Source organism: Hyla sarda, chromosome 9 (assembly GCF_029499605.1).
Source record: "Hyla sarda isolate aHylSar1 chromosome 9, aHylSar1.hap1, whole genome shotgun sequence".
Lineage (NCBI taxonomy): Eukaryota > Metazoa > Chordata > Amphibia > Anura > Hylidae > Hyla > Hyla sarda.
In genome coordinates this window covers 156,948,343-156,966,090 of record NC_079197.1, presented here as the reverse complement: position 1 = coordinate 156,966,090, position 17,748 = coordinate 156,948,343, and the positions used below count along the sequence as shown (strand labels likewise).

Genomic DNA, 17,748 nt, shown 5'->3' with positions numbered 1-17,748 from the left:
CCGGGCAACGCCGGGTACTCAGCTAGTATATATATCTTTCTGATGCCAGGTGATTTTTTTTTTTCTCTCCGAAACACCCCATTAACCTGTTAAGGATGGCGGGCGTATTCATATGCCCCCGTTTTAAAGTCCTTAAGGACTGAGGGCGTATGGATACGCCCGTGGGAATTCCGGTCCCCGCCGCTAGCCGGTTGGGGACCGGATCGGGATGCCTGCTGAAATCATTCAGCTGGCACCCCGGCACATCGCCCAGGGGGGTCCTGAGACCCCCCCATGTCTGCGATCGGAGAAAATCGCATGTCAATTCAGACATGCGATTTTCTCCAATTCTGGGCTGATCGGGTCTCTGGTGACCTGATCACCCAGAAAATAGGGCTGATCGGAGTTGTCAGTGACAGCCCCGGTCATCCTGCAGGATAGGAGCGAGGTCGCAGTGCTGCGATCTCCTCCTATCCCCTGCCATTAGTCAGAACTGAGTTCTGACCAATGGCAGCGCAGGACAGGGGGTTGCCATGGAAACCCCCCATTCTGCCCACCCCTGGATGTCGGGCAGAACGGGGGGGGAGAAGATGGAGGCCTTTACCTGAGGACCAGATGCGCGTGGGGCCCGGCGATCATCGCAGACATCCAGCGGAAATCACGGCTCAGGTAGGGAATTGACGGTGGGGGGGGGAGAAAGTGAAAGTAATGTGATCTTTACTGTGGCAACCACTAGGAAGGCCGGACTGCAACTCCCAGCATGCCCAGACAGCCAAAGGCTGTCTGGGCATGCTGGGAGTTGTAGTTTTGCAACATCTGGAGGGTCACAGTTTGGTGACCACTGTTACAGTGGTGCCCAAATGGTAGCCCTCCAGATGTTGCCAAACTACAACTCTCAGCATGCCTAGACCGCCCAGGCATGCTGGGAGTTGTAGTTCTGTAACATCTGTCCCTTCAGATTTTGCAATTTTCATGAAATTTTTGAAAATTGCTGCTCTACTTTGAAGCCCTCTAATTTTTAAAAAAAAGTAAAAATATGTCCATTTTATGATGCCAACATAAAGTAGACATATTGTATTTGTGAATAGAAATAAAATTTATTGTGAATATCCATTTTCCTTACAAGCAGAGAGCTTCAAAGTTAGAAAAATGCTAAATTTTCAAAATTTTCATGAAATTTGGGAATTTTTCACCAAGAAAGGATGCAAGTAACGCCGAAAATTTACCACCAAAATAAAGTAGAATATGTCACGAAAAAAAACAATCTCAGAATCAGATTATTCGGTAAAAGAGTTATTAACGCTTAAAGTGACGGTTGTCAGAATTGCGAAAAAGGGCTCAGTCCTTAAGGTGAAAAAGGGCTCAGTCCTTAAGGGGTTACTTTTTTTTTTTTTTTTTTCTAATACCTCAAAATTTTTTCTTTAGGTAAGGAATTCAAAAAGAAAATGAACTAGCACTTTAGATTTTTTTTTGTGCTTTAAAAACCCCCAATTTTATTATTATACTGAGGGTCAAATGCAGTAGCACCAAATGCTGTATGTCTTGTTTTTCATTTAATATTTTTGAATTTTTGCACAATGAAAACATGTTTTCCGAAATTTGCTGTGTTCCAAGAGACATAACTTTTTTTTATCTTTCCATTATCGGAGCCGTATGACGGGTTGTTTTTATCCAGCCATGAGTTGTGTTTTTTTATTGCTGCCATTTTGGGGTACATAAAATAGCTGGTGTGTGTGTGTGTGTGTGTGTGTGTGTGTGTGTGTGTGTAAAAAAAAAAAAAAAAAAAACATCATGCTGCTAGTGTTGGAGATTTTTTTTCTGGCAGTTTTTGGAGCTCTACCACTGCAGTTTTTGAGCCAAAGCCAGAAATGTATTCAAAAGGAATAGGACATATAAAGGAAGGACTTACACTTCTTCTCCCTTATGGATCCACTTCTGACTTTGGCTCAAAAGCTGCAGTGGCAGATATCCAAAAACTGCCAGAAAAAAAAACAAGTGGAAACTTAGCCTCAGGTGAACCAATTAGACTCATAAGTGGGAAGGTGTCAGTTCACACTGCGCTGTTTTGACACGTTTTCCTTAATATAAAGTGTGTTTGCACTGCGTTTTAATCGTAGTTAAATAGCACAATTAGTGCGTGCTTTCAAGAAAACACAGCAAAAATGCAACGTGTGAACACAGCCTCAGGGGAGGTGCATAACTACTATATATATATCCTGATTCCTTAGAGATAGCAGCAGTATACAGATTTACCTGGAGGGGAGGTTGTATAACTACTATATATATCCTGATCCCATAGAGAGCAGCAGTATACAGATTGACCTGGAGGGGAGGTGTATAACTACTATATATCCTGATCCCATAGAGATAGCAGCAGCAGTATACAGATTGACCTGGAGGGGAGGTGTATAACTACTATACATCTTGATCCCATAGAGATAGCAGCAGCAGTATACAGATTTACCTGGAGGGGAGGTGTATAACTACTATATATCCTGATCCCATAGAGATAACAGCAGCAGTATACAGATTGACCTGGAGTGGAGGTGTATAAGGCTGGGTTCACACTACGGTTTGTAACTACGGTTCCCGTATACAGCTGGGAGGGGTGGGCGGGGCTTAATGCAGCGCCCGCACTCAGCCGTATTCGGGACCACGTTTTTGCCTGCGGTCGGGAAACTGCATACGGCCGGAAATGCAGCAGACCGGAGGCTGCGGTTCACTCCGGTCGACTCATAGACATACATTAACTACGGTTCCCGAATACGGCTGAGTGCGGGCGCCACGATTAAGCCCCGCCCACCCCTCCTCCCAGCCGTATACGGGAACCGTAGTTACAAACCGTAATGTGAACCCAGCCTAACTATTATACATCCTGATCCCATAGAGATAGCAGCAGCAGTATACAGATTGACATGGAGGGGAGGCAGGGGCGGACATATCGCCTGTGCAGCCGTTTCAGCTGCACAGGGGCCCAGAGTGGGAGGGGGCCCGCCCTCACACGCTGGGCCGGTCCTACCATCGGACCCAGTGCACAGGGCCACCATCAGGGGGTAAACCCATACACTTGTATGGGGCCCGGAGCTTCAGGGAGGCCCGGACTTGTTTGCAGACTACAATGGTGATGAGAGGTGCAGGGGAACTTTTGCTTGGGGTGTTATAGGGGTGATGAGAGGGGGGGGGGTTATGGGGGTAATGAGAGGTGCAGGGGGTGTTATGGGGGGATGAGAGGTGCAGGGGGGTGTTATGGGGGGATGAAAGGTGCATGGGGAGGTTATGGGGGTGATGAGAGGTGCAGGGGGGTGTTATGGGGGTAATGAGAGGTGCAGGGGGTGTTATGGGGGGATGAGAGGTGCAGGGGGGTGTTATGGGGGGATGAAAGGTGCATGGGGAGGTTATGGGGGTGATGAGAGGTGCAGGGGGGTGTTATGGGGGTAATGAGAGGTGCAGGGGGGTGTTATGGGGGGGTGAGAGGTGCAGGGGGTGTTATGGGGGGATGAAAGGTGCATGGGGAGGTTATGGGGGTGATGAGAGGTGCAGGGGGGTTATGGGGGTGATGAGAGATGCAGGGGGGGTTATGGGGGTGATGAGAGATGCAGGGGGTGTTATGGGAGTGATGAGAGATGCAGGGGGTGTTATGGGGGTGATGAGAGGGGGGGTGTTATGGGGTGATGAGAGGTGCAGGGGGGGTTATGGGGGTGATAAGAGGTGCAGGAGGGTGTTATGGGGGTGAAGAGAGGTGCAGGGGGGTGTTATGGGGGTGGTGAGAGATGCAGGGGGCATTATAATAGTGATGAGGAGAGGTGCGGGGGTTATAGTAGTGATGAGGAGAGGTGCGGGGTTATAGTAGTGATGAGGAGAGGTGTGTGGGGGGGTTATAGTAGTGATGAGGAGAGGTGTGTGGGGGGGTTATAGTAGTGATGAGGAGAGGTGTGTGGGGGGGTTATAGTAGTGATGAGGAGAGGTGCGGGGGGGTTATAGTAGTGATGAGGAGAGGTGCGGGGGTGGTTATAGTAGTGTTGAGGAGAGGTTTGGCAGGGGTTATGGGGGTGATGAGGACACAGAGGATAAGAGGTATTATATTTAGTGGGTATAGTGTGTGGCAGGATTATATTTAGTGGGTACAGTGTATAGCAGTATTATATTCAGGGTACAGTGTGTGGCAGGATTATATTTAGTGGGTACAGTGTATAGCAGTATTATACTCAGGTTACAGTGTATAGCATTATTATATTCAGGGTACGGTGTGTGGCAGGATTATATTTAGTGGGCACAGTGTGTAGCAGTATTATATTCAGGGTACAGTGTATAGTATTATTATATTCAGGGTACAGTGTATAGCAGTATTATATTCAGGGTACAGTGTGTGGCAGTATTATATTTAGTGGGTACAATGTGTGGCAGTATTATATTCGGAGTACAGTGTGTGGCAGTATTATATTCAGGTTACAGTGTGTAGCAGGATTATATTTAGTGGATACAGTGTATAGCAGTATTATATTTAGTGGGTACAGTGTACAGCAGTATTGTATTCAGGGTACAGTGTCTGGCAATATTATATTTAGGGTACAGTGTGGGGCAGTATTTTATTTAGGGTACAGTGTGTGACAGTATTTTATTTAGGGTACTGTGTGGGGCAGTATTATATTTAGTGGGTACAGTGAATAGCAGTATTATATTTAGTGGGTACAGTGTATGGCAGTATGCTATTCATGGTACAGTGTGTGGCAGTATTATATTCAGGGTACAGTGTGTGGCAGGATTATATTCAGGGTACAGTGTGTGGCAGTATTATATTTAGTGGGTACAGTGTATAGCAGTATTATATTCAGGGTACAGTGTGGGGCAGTATTTTATTTAGGTTAAACTTTCTGGCAAGGTTATAATGATTACTGTCTTCATGCAGAGGATGAGGATCTGCTGACAGTGAGGAGCCAATGATGTCTGGATGTCAGACTCTGCAGAGAAGATGGAGCTGGGGGAAGACCTGGTCTCTGGACGAGATGAAGAAGAAAAGAAGACGTCACTCAGGTCACTGACATCATTGTGTGTTCTTATGACTGTCCCATCAGAGCTGTAGTCACTTGTAAGTTCTGCAGTGATGATGGGTAAAACTGTGTCTCTTCAGCTGTTACAAAACTACAACTCCCATTGCCTGAGGCTCTCCAGACATGATGGGAGTTTTAGCTTTCCAACAGCTGGAGAACCACTTCAACCGAGGTGATCGGTGGGGGTCTCAGGCCTTGAGTTGTGTAAGGGGCCCCGAAATTTCTGATGGCAGCCCTGCCAGTGCACATATGACAGGGAAACCAGTCTTGCCCAGTCACTAAACTGCTACTTACATCTGCCCATGGGGACTTCCTGGCTGAGGTGCGTGCAGTGAGTGACGTCATCGCAAGCACCTGGACGCTGACGTCCAGCGCAGAGCGTGCGATGATGTCACTTATAGCACGCACCTCTGCCAGGAAGTCCCCATGGGCAAATGTAAGTAGTGCAGGCCAGGTAAGAGTGTGTGGGTGAGTGAGAGTGTGTGTGTGTTTGTTTGTTGGGGTTATGCTACGCTACCTTATGTGGGGAATCTATGCTACCTAATGTGGGGAATATATGTTATGCTACCTAATGTGGGGAATCTATGCTACCTAATGTGGGGAATATATGCTATGCTACCTAATGTGGGGAATCTATGCTACCTAATGTGGGGAATATATGCTATGCTACCTAATGTGGGGAATCTTTGCTACACTACCTAATGTGGGGAATATATGCTACGCTACCTAATGTGGGGAATCTATGCCATGCTACCTAATGTGGGGAATATATGCTATGCTACGCTACCTAATGTGGGGCTACGCTACCTAATGTAGGGAATCTATGCTACGCTACCTAATGTGGGGAATATATGCTGCGCTACCTAATGTGGGGAATATATGCTACGCTACCTAATGTGGGGAAATTATGCTACGTTACCTAATGTGGGGAAACTATGCAATGCTACCTAATGTGGGGAATATATGCTACATAATGTGGGGAAACTATGCTACCTAATGTGGGGAAACTATGCTACCTAATGTGGGGAATCTATGCTACCTAATGTGGGGGAACTGCTGCCTATCTAATGCAAATTAATGTGAGTTGCAGTGCAATTTTATGGCATATTACTTTTTTTTTGGGGGGGGGGGGGGGGGGCCCAGGCACATTCTTTGCACAGGGGCCCTCTGTTGTCTGTGTCCGCCCCTGAGGGGAGGTGTATAACTACTATATATCCTGATCCCATAAAGATAGCAGCAGTATACCTGGAGGGGCGGTGTATAACTACTATTTATCCTGATCCCATAGAGATAGCAGCAGCAGTTATCAGATAGAGCTCATAGGAGAGGGGTGAATATGTGATTACATCATTCTGTAGTTCACAGGAAGTCAGCTGAGCCATTAAACACTGTGATTTTCTGTGGGTTTAGACTGGTGATCACATGGCCCAGTTACAGTAATGAAATGCATGGATGCAGCTGTGCTGGAATAAAAGAAATGGCACTGTAGGACCAGGGGTGCTGAGTGTTCCTTTGGCTGTCCAGGCATGTTTGGAGTTGTAGTTTGGCAACAGCTAGGGGCTCCCTGGTTGGGAAACTCTGGTCTAATGTCTATGATATGTACAGATGAAATGTATTCAGCATATTTCAGGGCAGGGGGTAGAGAAGGATCGGGCATGTTGGATTTTAACATGCCAGATCTTTTATTTTTAAGAGAGATAAGCTGCTGCCAGGTTTCTGGCAGAAGCTTGCACTCCTTTTCATACTGACAACACATGTATGTTCAACCAAACTGAGCATACATGTATAGAGGGAGGCGAGTTGGGAATAGCTGTTTGATGAGCAGGCTTTAACCTTAAAGGGTACTCTATTGCCCCAGCGTTCGGAACATTATGTTCCGAATGCTCGGAACGAGCGTCAGAGGTAGTGACTTCTCGCTACACCCCCTCAATGAAAGTCTATGGGAGGGGGCGTGGCAAATGCCACGCCCCCTCCCATAGACTTGCATTGAGGGGACGTGGCGTGACATCACAAGGGGTGTGGTATGACACCGCCGCCCGCACGTACGCTGGGTGCTGCACAGAGATCGTGGAGGTCCCAGCTGCGGATAGGGGGTAAGATGTCTAGAGGCGGAGTACCCCTTTAAGGGCTGCAGATTCGAACCCAGCTCTGCTACACCCGTACACTGGTTCAGTCTCTGCATCTGTCTGTCCTCTGAGCATCCCCTGTGGTATGCCTGTCTGAGCCGTACTTTGGCAGGTTAACACTCGCTGCGTATAATTAACATTACAGGCCATTTATCGCCGTCATTCCTCAGGATGGATTTACAAGCGGAGCGCGTATCCCGTGCTTCCAATGCGATGAGTGTGCGGCGCAGATCTACAAGTCCTGTCCACGTGCGTCCTCGGAGTCGTCAACCGTAAGATTGGATATTACTGGAAACATCCCCAAGATGTCTTTTACTACGGGCAACCGTCTAGATCAATCCCAGTAAACGCTGTTTACGCTTTAAGAGGACGGCGAGGACGTTTCGGAGTCTCTTTATTCTGCTGCTACAATTGCACCGCACTATAACACGCATTTCGTATTTTCATATCAGCAGGAATCTAATCTCCACATTTACCAATGAGAGTAATGCGAACAGTTCCGTATCCACAGCAACAGATATATGTGCAGATAAAAGGCTGTCATTGACTACAGGCATCTGATATCAGTGTTTCCCAAACAGGGTGCCTCCAGCTGTTGCAAAACTACAACTCCCAGCATGCCAGGAGTCCGGGCATGCTGGGAGTTGAAGTTTTGCAACAGCTGGAGGCAAAGTGGTAGGAAGTTGAAGTTAAGCAACAGCTGGAGTGCCTGATTGGGAAACACTGATCTGATGATTTGCATGGCCACTGTGTAGTACTTCTTTTCTCCTGTGGTGGTGCTGCGGGGAACTTTGAAGACCAAGCCTATCACGGAAGAAAGACATTTTCTCATCTGCTTATTGACATTTGAAGTGTACCTGTCACTTGAAAAACTTTTGATGTCGTAGAGAGTTTCTACCGGTCGAGGTCTAAGTGTTCAGACCTGAACAGATCATGAGAATGAGGCGGGGGAAGTCAGCATTTAGCGAAATTCTCTCCTGGTTCCGGGTCACATGACCCTATGAGTCTATGGCACCATCCAGGTAACATAAATTATGAGAGGAGCGCGCGGCTGCCCGCTGCTTTCCCAGGTTGTTCTCGCTGACTGTCGGTAGTATTGCAACAGTTCACATTGCACTTGTCACTCCTCCACCCTCTGCTGTTCGTGTACTACAACAGGCTGCTTCCACCTGTGCAGAGGCTGCTGTAATCACAGGACTATTGCTACTTCTACCTGGGCAGAGGCTGCTGTAGTCACAGGACTACTGCTTCTTCTACCTTGGCAGAGGCTGCTGTAATCACAGGACTACTGCTTCTTCTACCTTGGCAGAGGCTGCTGTAGTCACAGGACTACTGCTTCTTCTACCTTGGCAGAGGCTGCTGTAATCACAGGACTACTGCTACTTCTACCTGGGCAGAGGCTGTTGTAATTCACAGGACTACTGCTACTTCTACCTGGGCAGAGGCTGCTGTAATCACAGGACTTTTGGCCCTATTTTCAAGGATATTTTTCAGGCAAAAACTGCTAAAAAAAAAAAGTCAGCCATTTTTGCATGAAAAACTGCAATTAATTGAATTTTTAAACTGAACACACGTATGACCAAATAGCTTTTTTTTAATATGGAGTACAACAGAACTGTAGAGAAAGGTCGGTAGACCGAAATGTCCCCAAGAAATGGATCTGTTTCGGATAAGAAAGTGTGGAATAATTTGTAAGTACAATATCCACCCCCTTTTTTTTTTTTACCTGTCTGCCCTTTATCTAAATGATTACAGAACCACATGGATTATTTTTTTGCGACATTAATAAAGTTAATAGAAAGATATGATTTACATCCAGAGGGTTTACAATTTGTCTGACAATTCAGGGAATAGTCAGATGGGCGTGGACTAATTTTAATGATGGGAGTTACTATTAGGTGTTGAGTGGTATTACAGTCAGGGGGTGTATATTAGGCATACATGCCCCACAATGTACAAAATTTACATGCGCTGACTGTATTATCCCGCCCATCACTCCCATTAATAAAATTAGGTTCACGTTAATCTTACTATTCCCTGAATTGTTAGACAGAAAATAAACCCTCACATCTCTGGAACGGAAGGGTGTACCAAGAAGCTGTAAAAAGTTGTGTGATAAGGGCAGCATATGCTATGCAATGATTGTAACGTCTCTTTTTTTCTCATAGGTCCTTTTTAAGAAGCTAAAAACTATAATTAAAGGAGTACTCCAGCAAAAAATAACTTAGGGGATAAGTAGCTGATTGCTGGGGGACAGGACCTCAGCGTTTTCAGTGAGGAGCAAATGACTTCTACCAGTAGATGGGACACGCTCCATTCATTCCTATGGGAATGCCAATGATGCCTGTGATCTGTACTCTGGTAGTTTCGGCGCTTCCATAGGAATGAATAGCAGCATGCGCTCCTCATTGAGTGCTGGGGTCCCATCCCAGTAATTGCGGGAGGCCCCAGAGGTCAGACCCCCCCCCCCCCGCAATCAGCAACTTATCCTCTATATTGTGTATAGGGGTATTGCAGGATTTTTAAATTTTTTATTTGACTATGTTACAGGGGCTGTAAAGTTAGTGTATTCATAATATAGTGTCTGTACCTGTGTGTGATTGTTTTCTCACAATTCTTCTGTGATTTTCACCCCAATTGCATACAAAATGACTGTTGTCTCAGATTTTTCCCAGGTTGCAATGCGGCCGAGACCTGACATCACTAATCAGCTGATGACAGGGAGCCTGTCTGCTTCAATGGGTGGAGCGTTCGCTTGGTGGGAGAGAGATCAATCTGCAACTAATGCACTAAATAGCTGGAGGCACCCTGATTGAAAACCACAGGTCTTTCGAATGGATGCAGCTCATTTATGTTTCATGTTATGGTAATCTCACAACATAGACATTTAGCCCCAAGACGAGCGCAGATCCTTCCTAAGCATGTCCATTACTGTCTGCCAGGTAGGTACTAAAATCACCACCCTTTAAGTAATTTTTTGCTGGAGATCTCCTTTGAACTCCCATTATTAAAATGAAGTTTACAACCCATCTGACTATTCATTGTATTGTCAGACTATTAACCATCCTATCCCAGGAACAAAAATGCGTATCAAGAAGCTGTAAAAAAAAAAAAAAAAAGGTGTGTGACCAGGGTACCCTAACCTATTTAATTACAATAAAATTACTTTTTACATTCACTGACTGCAAGCAGATATATTGAAAACTGTTGGAAACTAATACACAAAGTAAATTGGAAATCTGCAGAAGAACTTCTTATACAATAAACTTATCTACCTATATAGTACCTGTATATACCGTAGTCAGCGTGGTGCCACCTTTTTAGCTTCCATGACGAAATAAATAAATCCAGGCAGCCATTGTTGTTTTTTTTTCTGTCCAAAACTGTATTTGTAAAACTAGTATTTAATCTATTTAGCTCTGTTCAAACCAAAAAAACAAAAAAGATGCAAAATACAGTTGAGTTTATTTGTACAAATTAATTGAAAAGCAGAGATCCTTTTTTTTTTTTTTTTTTTTTTTATATATATATGTTTTCAAGTCCCTCAATGTCACAGCATAATTCTGTCTCCAGGTCAAAATGCAGGAAATACTGCAGTGTCCAAAACATACACTTTATAAATATATATTTATATATAAAACTATAACCAGTAGTCACTCATGTAAAGGGGAGGGGCGGGGGGGCAGGTCCGCAGGGGGAGTCTCTCCCGGTGCTACAAGTATTGCTTACTCTATCTGCGGAGCGGGGTGGTCCTTGATTGTCGCATGGAGAGGCGGTGGAGGGATGATGGACACCTATGGAGTAAGGCACTATTGATCCGTAAAATATACATCTAATGACCCCCATAGAAACTAACCGCATACAGTAAGGTATACGGGGATTTTTAAGGAGGGGGAGGGGGCAATCGCTTATAATAAACCCTCCTATAATAAACATTAAAGAGGTTATTCATACGTGTTAATAGTGGGGGGGGGGGGGGGGGCTCAGGATCTTCATCTCCTGGTCATAGAAAAAAATGATTACAAAGAGAATCTCTCAGACCTGTTTTGTCCTAATGCATCGTTTCCCAACCAGTGTGCCTCCAGCTGTTGCCAAACTACAACTCCCAGCAAGCCCGGACAGCCAAAGGCTGTCCGGGCATGCTGGGAGTTGTAGTTTGGCAACAGCTGGAGGCACACTGGTTGGGAAACACTGACCCAATGGGCACTGTGTAGTACTTCTTTTCTCCTGTAGGGGTGCTGTGCAGGGAATCTGAGCAAGATCACTGAAGGTTGCAGCAGGGGACCCTTTTAAAGTGTACTTGTCATTTGGAAAAACTTTTAAAAATGTACAGAGTTTTTATCAGTGGGGGTCTGTTAAAGTGTGTTCAGACCCTGACCGATTAAAAGAGCGAGTACAAGAGCGAGTACAAGAGCGAGTACAAGAGCGAGTACAAGAGCGAGTACAAGAGCGAGTACAAGAGCGAGTACAAGAGCGAGTACAAGTGCGAGTACAAGAGCGAGTACAAGTGCGAGTACAAGAACGAGTACAAGTATGCTCTTAGCGAATTCTCTCCTGGTTCTGTGTCACATGACTCTATGAGTCTATGGGGCCTTTCAGGTCTCATAGACACAGAACGGGGAGAGGAGAGCGCAGCTGCCGCTTCTCTCCCCACTCGTTCTTGTCTTCGGTCAGGGGTCTGACCCCAAATGACAAACTTCTGACATGCCCTTAGGACAGGCCAACAGTTTTTTTTAAGTCACAGGTACGCTTTAACAAGTCAAGATTGTCCAAAGAGGAGAGGTCCTTTAAAAGGGTACTCCGGTGGATAATTATTTATTTTATTTTTAAATCAACTGGTGGCAGAAAGTTAAACAGATCTGTAAATTATTATTATTTTTAAATCTTAGTCCTTCCAGTACTTACCAGCTGCTGTATGCTCCAGATGAAGTTCCTTTCTTTTTTAATTTTCTTTCTGTCTGACCACAGTGCTCTCTGCTGACACCTTTGTCCATGTCAAGAACTGTACAGAGTAGGAACAAATCCCCATAGCAAACCTCTCCTGCTCTGGACAGTTCCTGACATGGACAGAGGTGTCAGCAGAGAGCACTGTGGTCACAGAAAAGAACTAAACAACTTCCTCTGGAGCATACAGCAGCTGATAAGTACTGCAAGGAAGGACTACATTTTTTTTTTTTTAAATAGAAGTAATTTACAAATCTGCTTAACTTTCTGGCACCAGTTGATTTAAAAAAAAAAAATATTAAAATAGTTTCCCATCGGAGTACCCCTTTAAGCCTTGACTCAGCAGCGTAAATGTGTGCTATGTCTGCTGTCAAAATCTATATTCTTTAGAGAATATAATAGCCTTTGGCTGTCTGGGCATGCTTGGAGTTGTAGTTTTGCAACAGCTGGAGGCACACTGGTTGGGAAACACCGATATAAAGAATAATATCCCCTTTTGCAACCATGTTTTTTTTCAGTGCATCTAAAATAATAACCAGTGAAGCGCCTTTGCACATTATCTTGTTAAAAAGGACATTATCGTTTTGTGTCTACAGCTCCTGTGCAGAGCAATGCGTCTTCACGGTTACAAACTAACCCTGTGCAGTCACATCCTGCTGTCATGTGTTAGGCTGGGTTCATATTAAGCCAGAAATATCTTGAGGGCAGCCGGCACTAGGACTGCGCGGACATTGCCAGTTCCCATAGACGGTAATGTATTCCACCAAAAGAACTAACAAGACCATTCTTTCAGCTAAATTTCCGCAGTGGGCACTGTGCAGCAGAATCCCATTGAAAGCAATGGGACTCTGCTGCACCTGTATTTCAAAGCGGAATTCCACACAGAAATTCCGTAGTGTGAACCCGGCCTTACCCTAATGTCTGTAAGTTAGCAAGGATGGAAGACAGATCAAAGTAAACTACACGAGCCTACACAGGAGCTGTATATAAAAAACAATAGGATATTATTTTTTTAAAGGACATCTGCAGCGAAAAAACTTATCACCTATCCACAGGATAGGGGATAAGTGTCTGATCGCGGCGGGTCCGAGCGCTGTGACCCCCCCCCCCCCCCCCGCGATCTCCCGAACGTGGCCTCGGCATTGCTGCACTTTGCGTCGGCTAACGCTCACTGAGCTCGATGGACACGCCCCCCTCCATACAGCTCTATAGGAGAGGCGGGGAGATACATGGAGGAGGTGTGTCGGCCGCAACGTCATGCTGAGGCCGACACGCTTCCTGCATGGGAGAGCCGCGGCAATGCCAGGGCCCCATGCAGGAGATCACAGGGGGGGTCCCAACGTTCGGACACCCCACGATCAGACACTTATCCTCTATCCTGTAGATAGGGGATACGTTTTTTTCGCTGCATATTTCCTTGAAATGAATTGATTTTTGGATGCATTAGAGTAGTTTTCGAAACTGCAGCAATCGCACAGTCGAAAAAAACTACAACTCCCAGCATTGAGCTACCAATGCACGATGGATGTTGCGAGTTTGCAACAGCTGGAAAACACTGAATTAAAAAGAAAGTGCACAAACGCCTTTGAGGCGCCCATAATGGTTATAGATCAGATTGTTGTCCTATTTGTGCTATGGGGCTGGAAGACTCTGCTGGAAAAATTGCATGTTAGGGCAGGGACATGTGACCCGTATTTTGCTTGCTGCATTTTTGCCAACCCATTGAAGTCAATTGGTACCAAAATAATCTGCAGAAAATATGCAGCAGAATACGGCACGGGTGACCCTACCCTTAGGTCGCTTTTGTTGCTGTCTGATAATATTGTTGGTCATTACATGGGTGTCAAAACTTTCGTAACATATATGTTCGGCGTGGTGATAGGAAGACCGTATTGTTGTTTAGTTCAGGGATAACCATCATATACGCGCCTATTAGCGGGAACCGTATAGGCCATTATAATATAGAATCCATACCCTGTGGATTATCTGTAGTGAGATCATTACATGTAGTGTTCTTAGGGTACTTCAATCCCTGGAGACTAGGAAGAGGAGGCCGAAAAAGGTGCAAAATATACAGTCTTAAGAGGGTACTCTGCTGAAAAACATTTATTTCTTTAAATCAACTGGTGCCAGAAAGTTAAGCAGATTTGTAAATTACTTCTATTAAAAAAATTAATCCTTCCAGTACTTATCAGCTGCTGCATGCTCCACAGGAAGTTCTTTTCTTTTTTAATTTCCTTTCTGTCTGAACACAGTGCTCTCTGCTGACACTTCTGTCCATTTTAGGAACTGTAGGAGCAAACCTATCCTGCTCTGGACAGTTCCTTAAAATGGACAGAGGTGTCAGTAGAGAGTACTGTGGTCAGACTGAAAGGAAATTCAAAAAGAAAAGAACTTCCTGTGGAGCATATAGCAGCTGATAAATACTGGAAGGATTAAGATTTTTTTAATAGAAGCAATTTACAAATCTGTTTAACTTTCTGGCACCAGTTGATTTAAAAAAAAAAAATAATAACAATAATAATAATGTTTTCCAGCAGAGTACCCTTTTAAGGTTTCCTGGCTGCCAAGTAGTACAACGTTTCCAAACTGTGGACCCCAGCTGTTGCAAAACTACAACTCCCAGCATGCTGGGAGTTGTAGTTTTGCAACATCTAGGGGGTCCACGGCTTGGAGACCACTGGTCTAGTAGATCACAGGTGAACATCTAGTAGGTATCATGAATATGGCTGGATGCTGGTATGGTAAGGATTAAAAAACATTAATAGATTTAGTTATACTTCATATAAAAAGAGCTCATGTCTACGGGGGGGGGGGTAACTAAAGTCCTATATAAAAGAGTCCACCTCTACCTACTAAGATGTACTCTGTTTAGTGTCATATCCCCCCTCCTTGGATGTCTGAACAGTGCAAACCATAGAGCAGTGTTTCCCAACCAGGGTGCCTCCAGCTGTTGCAAAACTACAACTCCCAGCATGCCCGGACAGCCTTCGGCTGTCCGGGCATGCTGGGAGTTGGAGTTTTGCAACAGCTGGAGGCACCCTGGTTGGGAAACACTGCCATAGAGAAATGTTGAGAGAGAAGAGGAGTAGCCCCCCTGTCTCAGACCCCCGGGCCTTCCTCTGCGGTAACAAAAATGCTTAAAAATGAGAAGGCATTAACTAAGGTAGCGGGGCTGAGAATGTGTTCTGCTCGTAACAGCTCCCTGTAAGAACACAAGAAATAAAATTTAAAAAAATCACATTTTAGGATTCCTTTAGACAATCCCACGTAATTTCCAGTTGTCCCCCGCCCCGACCACAGTTTAGGTGCGTCTGTTTTTCCAGTGTTAAGTCCCAGGTAATGAATGATGGGCATGGGTCTTGTGTCCGTCCAAGTGCTTGTTGGTCATCCGAGTAGAACACAGCAGGTCCTTAGGTTCCTCCCCCCTTAGGTGGGTTCCGGATCGCTCTCGGTTTGTCATGGTTCCTGTATTGTGCATTGTTACGAATAAATTACCTGAGCACTCTAAGGCTGGCGAGATGAATGTAGGGTTACCATGGGCTGAGAGAAGCAACTGCGGTCAAGTCTTCTCAGGGAATGGAAGAGAGAGAGAGAGAGCAAACTAGAGGGGTGTCCAAGAGAGGCGTCCATCAGTAGCTCCGATCCAGGGATCCTGGTACAATACTGAGCAGATGGCAATGTGGCCACCTTAGCGTTCTTGTCCCCCCCCACTCCCCCAGAATTAGTCAGTCTTTGGTGGGCTGCGTAATGGGATAAGCGTTTCCCTGTGTGTGTAAGCTCATCTCATGCGGTTCTGCCTCATCAGTGGTACAATACATGACGGCGGCCCGGCCTTGGTCAGGAAGGGGTGTTTCAGCAGCTCGATAGCAGCGGCTCGTTGGCTCGGGTCTCTCACGAGAAGCCGGTCAATGAATCCCTTCAGTAAGGGGGATACCTGGAAGATAAGACACACAATCATTGCTTCATTTTCCGATCGATGTCAGCCATTGTTGGAGGTGACATGGAATGGATTAAGACATTTTTTACATAAACAGCGACCATATGAACAAGAAACCTCAGTCAGAAATGACCTATAGAGCAGTGGTTCTCAACCTGGGGTACAAGTTCTACAGGGGGTACTTAGTAATGGCAGCCACAGTCACTGGTTACTGGTCTGGAACACTTTGGGGAAAAAAAAGATTAGGTTGACGTCACTGCACCGAGGAGCGGAGGAGGAGGACCGAAAAGGGGAAGCGCGGGCACTGGGTGCTGTGGGCAGGAACTACCATCAGCTTTGTTGCTCCACTGCCCCTGCAGACCAGGGACCTACTGCTATGAGCCATAATAATAGGTCCTCAGACCAGAGGAGCAGTGGAGCAACAAAGCAAAACCATATGGTGGCCTACAACTAATATATGGGGCAGTTTGGGGGCACAGAGGGGGCTAACAACTTTATGGGGACACAGAGTGGGTACTATTACTGTGTGACAATAAACTTGGGGAGTTTGTAGATAGGTGAGTACTGTACTGCAGAAAGGAGCCTAAGGATACGTTCACACTACGGAATTCGCGTTTAATTCCACGATGTGGAACTTAATAGTGTGAATGGGTCTTCCGCGAGACCCGTTCACACTGCGGAATTTCAGAGGCGGACAATTCCGCAGCTGAAACTGTTCCGTACTAATAAAGAACATGTTCATTCTTTGCGCGGATTCCGCGAGCACTGCATAGCCGTCAATGGTGACGGCTCAGTGCCCCACGGCCCTAGCGCCGAAGTATTTTTGGCGGCGGCCACCAGACAGAATTCAGCGAGCGGAGCTTCCGCAGTGTAAATGTTTGTTTGGATTATAGTAGTTAAAGAAAAAATAATAGTTATAGTAGTTAAAGAAAAAAGGATGGTGATGGCACTTTCAACAGGTTTCTAGCTCGTACCGATGTCGGCCGTCCCCTCCCATAGACTTGCATTGAGGGGACAGGGCGTGACGTCACACGGGGGCGGAGTCGTGACGTCACAGACTTCCGTTCCCGTGGTCACGACCCAGACCCTCCAGCGCTTCCAGACAAGAAACAGGTGGGTGCCGCATGCTATATTGCAGGGGTCCCCAGCGGCGGGACCCCCGCGATCAGACATCTTATTTCCTATCTTTGGATAGGGGATAAGATGTCTAGGGGTGGAGTACCCCTTTAATGGCGGTCTAGGCCAGATAGTGAAGAAAAGAAAAATAAACAACTCCGATTAGAGAAGACTTCACCTGTAAATCTGGGGACTGGGGACATAGGGAGAGGAACAGGGGGCCTGTTATAGAGGAAGGTAAAGCATATTAATTATACTATAATCATTACAAAATGTCTCTAATATGGGGGTACATATTTTTGCGAATGAACTGTCAAGGGGAACTCCGGCAAAAAGGTTGAGAAGCACTGGTATAGAGGGAGTGTTATCAGCATGCTGTCACTATGCAGGGAAAGCGAGAAGGGGGCTTGCCCCCCAATACCTATTGTTTATGCCTGATTTCTCTGCATTATTGGCTTCCAGCTTTAGGGTTGGGTCGCAAGTAACGGATTTGCAACTTATTTTACGCTGCAGATCGGCAGGTAACCTGACCCATTTTGTGTCTCCAGCTGTTGCCACTCCCGGTTCCCCCAAATCGCCTTGCCCCTGGCCTGCT

At 45.8% G+C, this 17,748-nt stretch overlaps 1 protein-coding gene across 2 annotated transcripts in view; it reads right to left on the bottom strand.

Annotated features, from left to right (window-relative positions):
- Positions 1-15,132: 15,132 nt before the first annotated feature.
- The window catches only part of PAK4 (p21 (RAC1) activated kinase 4), an 85,801-nt gene continuing 83,185 nt past the window's right edge, over positions 15,133-17,748 (bottom strand). For both annotated transcript variants that reach the window (XM_056539804.1, XM_056539803.1), the window contains exon 9: positions 15,133-16,034. In XM_056539804.1, the coding sequence (XP_056395779.1) occupies positions 15,879-16,034 (156 nt within the window). In that variant the 3' untranslated portion in view covers positions 15,133-15,878. The remainder of the gene's footprint in view (positions 16,035-17,748) is intronic.